Source organism: Thunnus albacares, chromosome 24 (assembly GCF_914725855.1).
Source record: "Thunnus albacares chromosome 24, fThuAlb1.1, whole genome shotgun sequence".
Classification (NCBI taxonomy): domain Eukaryota; kingdom Metazoa; phylum Chordata; class Actinopteri; order Scombriformes; family Scombridae; genus Thunnus; species Thunnus albacares.
The window spans coordinates 9,191,496-9,196,733 of record NC_058129.1 but is presented as its reverse complement, the minus strand read 5'-3'; the positions used below and the strand labels follow the sequence as shown (position 1 = coordinate 9,196,733).

General features: G+C 40.4%; 1 protein-coding gene across 23 annotated transcripts in view; it reads right to left on the bottom strand.

The window, feature by feature from the left end:
* Nucleotides 1–2,174: 2,174 nt before the first annotated feature.
* Nucleotides 2,175–5,238, bottom strand: part of LOC122976788 (mitogen-activated protein kinase kinase kinase kinase 4-like) — a 40,939-nt gene continuing 37,875 nt past the window's right edge. For all 23 annotated transcript variants that reach the window (XM_044345445.1, XM_044345446.1, XM_044345458.1 and 20 more), the window contains one exon: nucleotides 2,175–5,055. In XM_044345445.1, the coding sequence (XP_044201380.1) occupies nucleotides 4,972–5,055 (84 nt within the window). In that variant the 3' untranslated portion in view covers nucleotides 2,175–4,971. The remainder of the gene's footprint in view (nucleotides 5,056–5,238) is intronic.

Here is a 5,238-nt window from a genome sequence, read left to right as displayed (position 1 = left end):
GACGCTTCACAATAGCGTTTGAAAGCTCGTTTGAAAGGATAGTTCGCTTTTTAAGTGGGGTTATATGAGGTAGTTGGGTCGGCACGGAAGCTACGCAGTGGACTGCTGCTGTATTTTAGCCCCCTAAGAAAAGGCCCACCCCAAAAAAATCAATATCACTTTAAATGTACGCTATATTTAGGATATTTTCACCGCTTTATCTTGCATCTCCTTTAGCACTACATCTTCTCAACCGTACACCTTCTGTATTCCTACGCCGCAGATCAGCTGTTTTTGTCAGAAAGTGCCACAGAATTTTAAATTGACCACATTTCTAATTTGAGAATGTATTATATCTAATTTATAAGGTTCAGGTAAAGCTAAATTCTTGGTTAACTCTTAACAATCATTATTAATCGACTAAATAGGAAACTATATTGTTGAGTATCACTGCGAGTTTTACTAACCTGATTTGTTAACTGGTGACATGAGCAACAGCTCCATCATGTGGTGAAATAAAACAGTGGAAGTTATTGTTTTTTATCACAAAGAAATTGAGCAAAGGGTGTGAACAGAAGACTGTTGTGCACTTTTTTTCTGGTAATTCAAGGATTGGATGCAATTTAATTCTGAGATTTTTTTTTGAAAGCACACCCAATGGTTGAAAGTAACTAAGTACATTTAGTCATGTGCCTATAAGCAGAAGGTGATATGAGGGAGATGAGGGGAGATGCTGTCCCCCTTGTTAGCAAAATGACCAAAATGCATCCCCCTTGTTAACCTCCATCCCCTAGTAGCAGAGAGAGTGCAGAGGCAGAGGGGTTATTTATGTTAGTCTAGTCTGCCTGACTCATTGATCCTTTATCTGACTGAGGTTTGTGCAAGTTAGAATCTATCGCCCCGACTATGGTTCTGAAATATCAATAGCCTAACTGTGCTGTGTATTGATAAATCCATGGTGCTGTCCGTGGTGCTGAAGTAGCAGACAGATTTTTCTCTCAGTCCCGCCCTTCTGTCAGTTTCGTCTTGGATCTATAATACTCTCTGAACTATATACTATAAATACTTGATTCTATACTATATTGTAGCCTATATACTGTATAGAGTAGTGTCACCTTCATGACCAAAGTGATAAGTAGCAACGTGTAGTCGTGGGATGCTCCCATCTGTTAAAAATTAACATATCACTTACTGGCTATAAGCACAATTTTGAGGTAGTTGTACTTTTGAGTATTACCATTTAATGCCACACACATTTCTACTCCACTGCAGTTCAGAGAAAAATATTGTACTTTTTACTTCACTACATTTATATAAAGTCATATATTGTTGGTAGGACACATGCACACTGCACTTAACATATTGTACATACACTCATGTTTTATACTCTTATTGATACTCTTACTACTTTTGCTACTGAATTTTTTTTTTTTTTCATACTGCTTTGTCGAGGAGCTAAAACCTAAGATTTTTACACTTTTATTCTTGTGTAACAAGGCGTAACAATGAAACATAGGCTACATAGGCCAATGATATATTGACTCTAACCAAAATAGCAGCATAGAGTAGTTATCACAGACTGACATAAAATACTGATTTACAACATTCACATAGACATAAATGAGAGCTTGACTATTTAAAATAGTTACATTCCTCATGAAACATGTTTTGAATGTGGTGTTTGGATGACTGACAGTGTAACCAAATGAATTTTGACATGAGTTTATAAAATATGATGCACTGTTATAGACTAAACTACCCAACAGCATCTAAAATAGCCAAAAATACCCCATTTTGATTATCATAACAGTAAGATGTATTATTACTACTGATAGTTTAACACTCCTGGGGCTTTTTGCTGTTTGGGTACTTCTACTTTACATACATTTAACAATACCAATGTACTTATCTTAACTTTGTCTATGCAAGAATTTTACCTTAGTTAGCTGTATTTTTAGTTTGGTATTGCTTTTCTTACTAAATGTTTCCCCTGACGTCTAATCAGTTTGTTTCTTTTACTTATCTTAGATTATTGAGCTTCCAGACTTGTTTTTACTTTCTTCTACATCTTCCAAACTTTTCAACTCTGGAACTTTGGTAATGCAACAACCTAGACACAGAGCAGAGTTATGGTTGGGACATGTGGAGCTCATCAAATTTGATTAAAACAAGCATTAAAAAGAATAACATCACACTGTAAATTACTTCTGATTTTATTCAATGGAAAAAAAGACCTTCAGGAAAATACAGTAATTCCCATAGTACACACAGAGAGGACATAAATTAGAGAGGCATGGCAGAGAGACGTTTGAGGGGGGAACATGTCACCTGGCACCTGGGTGGTAGAAAACATTTGATCCACGCTGCCACACAGCCAGGGGCACACTGTGCACTATGCAGGATGTAGAGGAATCAGTGAAATCACACTCTGGACTTGTGTATTTCATACCGTGAGCAAAAGTCGATTATTCCTGTACACAAACGTCTAAATGATAGTACAAAAAGGGAATAATACAAAATACAAAAAACAGGGAAAAACTGCCCTCAAAATAAACCATAAATATTCATATCGATGCACATTGGTTTAACAAAACAATTGCTTCTGTAAACATTTTCAACATAAGGTGTGCATTACAATTTAAAAACCACTGCAGTCGCATACTTATCTGAAGGGTTACATAATAAAAATTGCAGAAACAAGACTAAAAACTAAGTCCGAGTTAAAAATATGCCGCTTACTGTACTTCACACCGTCTGAAGTGGTTTTGTAACACTGTTATTAGAACGTGTGACTTTTTGCCTTCTTTTGCTTTTCACAGATGATCAGACAGTGAAAGCATCTCGTTCCAATGCTCTCAGGAGGTCCCACATTGGACAGTGAAGGCACCACCCTTACAGAGAGCAGGATTAAAGAGTCTAAGAGTTTAAGTGGTGGTGGTGTTGGTTTGGGGGTGGGGGGGAGTGAAACGCTGCATTTGAGTCCTGTTTTCACTCGTACACACATACAGCCGCCGGATGGATTCTACATTTAACAGTGGAATGAGACTGTCTTAACATGAAGTGAAGTGCAGCCTTGTCGTTCGGGTTTCAGAGGATGAAAAATGAAGAAATAAAATACAATTCTAGGATGGAGTCACCGTCCAGTTAAAGTAGTGTATTTGTGTCTTCAATCCAGACAGAACTGAGTAAAACTAACTGCCTGTTTGAAGCTTGAAATGGCAAAAAGAGGTCCAATATTGAATCACATGGCTGGTTCAGACTAAAGTGTCCCTACAGTACGCAAAAATCCAAACTTCTTCACTTTTAACTTGTCAAAAGCCTACAGAGGATTTTGAGCAGTTGTATTCTGCTGGCGACCCAAACGTTTAGCTAAAGTCTCCTTCAGAATACAGAGTTGGATCATAGGTGTGAAATGTGGCTTCAAAGTGTGCAGGAGGATCATCAGCTGATCCCGGTTTCCTCCTTTCTGCGGAGAGTGTGATGTTCAAAGCTTCTACGCATGCTGCCTTCGTTCCCTTACTGTCACTTCTGCCCACTGGCCTCCATGCTACCATAACGGCCACCTGCTAATTCTGCATGTCTAATTCACAGTTTATCCTAGCCCTACTTATGACTGACGTTAAAGGAAAAATCCACCTGAAGAAAGAAGAGAGAGAGAGAGAAAAAAAAACAGCTATCTGTAATGCACCTCACATTTCTGGGTCCATTTGTCGGTTTGGTGGTGTGTTTTTATATTTCCAGTAGAACAACAGAATCCTTTTTATAACCACTAACGGATTAAGAAAAAAGACGGTTGACCAGAGAGGCAAAAATGCAACACTTCATCACAAACGTCTGGAAAGCACTGCTGATAAATAACAGTAGGAGTATCTGAGTAATCTCCCTCTATGGGTGCTTCCTGCTCTCTTATGCTTTATTTATGTGCAGCGAGTCACATACAAAATATACAGTGTGTGAAGAAAAAAAAAACGGGCTAATTTTGTTGATAACACCAACATGCTGTCATAAACAGGGCTGTCCAACCTCATTGACGTGAGGCAATGTGGTAAAAGTTGAGTCTGGGAGAGTCTGAAGCCCACATGGTTGAATGTAGTTAGTATGTACAAGCTGATATCCAGTACCCTGTATTTAATGGATATATCAAGAAGGTCCCTTAAAGAGTCGTCTTCACTTTAAAGGAGAAGAAGGCAAAAAAAAGTGAAGAGGCAGATTTTCATGTCAAGCATTATTTATGGGAGGAAACGTGTGGCTGTGACATTTGAACTAGTGTTAAATGACGTGCCTGACGTAAATCTACCGTGGTGGGAATAAGAGTTAAATCTACCTGAACAGGACCTGGACTAAACACAGCGACAAAAGGTGTGGCACATACAGTAATCGCCTTCTTTCAGTACAGCAACGACTGTGTTTAGCCTCTTATCGTCCCTTCAGACAAACACACTTGGTCAGTCATTCACATGCTCAGTGTTTCTTGCGTTGCCCTCCACTCACACACATACACGATGCAAAGTTTTACTATGACACATAAAAGATTTAGCATCAACAGGCGACAGATCCCACGTCCCGCAGAGGAAGAGGAGAAGGAGGAGGAGGAGGAGGAGGAGGAGGAGGGAGGAGGAGGGGGGGGGGGATCGGCTCAAAGTTCGGGTGGCGGGGTCGGGGTGAGAAAAACCTGGAGGCTCGTGGGGGGGGGGGGGTTTCTGTTGTCTTAATATAGTTTACTAGTACACTCAGTGGACTTGTGACAATGCACGCAAACAGAACGCACCTCCCCGCCCCACCCCCCGAAACACACACCCGTCCCTCGCCTAACGCTTCTTTTCATGATTACAGTCCTAATTGGTTGTTTTCTTGCCCGAGCAGGGTGAGAGGAAGCTGTTCTCAAGGCTGTTCTCTTCTTCTTCGTAGTCGTTGGTCATAGTCACAATCGTCATCTGTTGGTCACTGCTTAGGTATGGTCGTCGTATGTCGGCTGGTTTGGCGGGATGTCGACTACCAGCTCATAAGGGAAGTGCGTCCCAGGGTCATGAAGTACACCTGGCTGGCGCCTCCGGGGCGCACAGAGGCGAAGAAAACCTGACAGACAAGACAAAAGCAAATACATGAGCTTAAGAGTATTTGGTGGGATTTCTGATGCAGTGGGTTGTACTCACGGAGGTAAAAGGTCTGATATTTAATAAAAGTTGTAAGCCAGATTGTTGTGTCTTGGGTCTCTGCACTGTTTGTGGATTGATTGATTATTGATTACCAACAGCAACC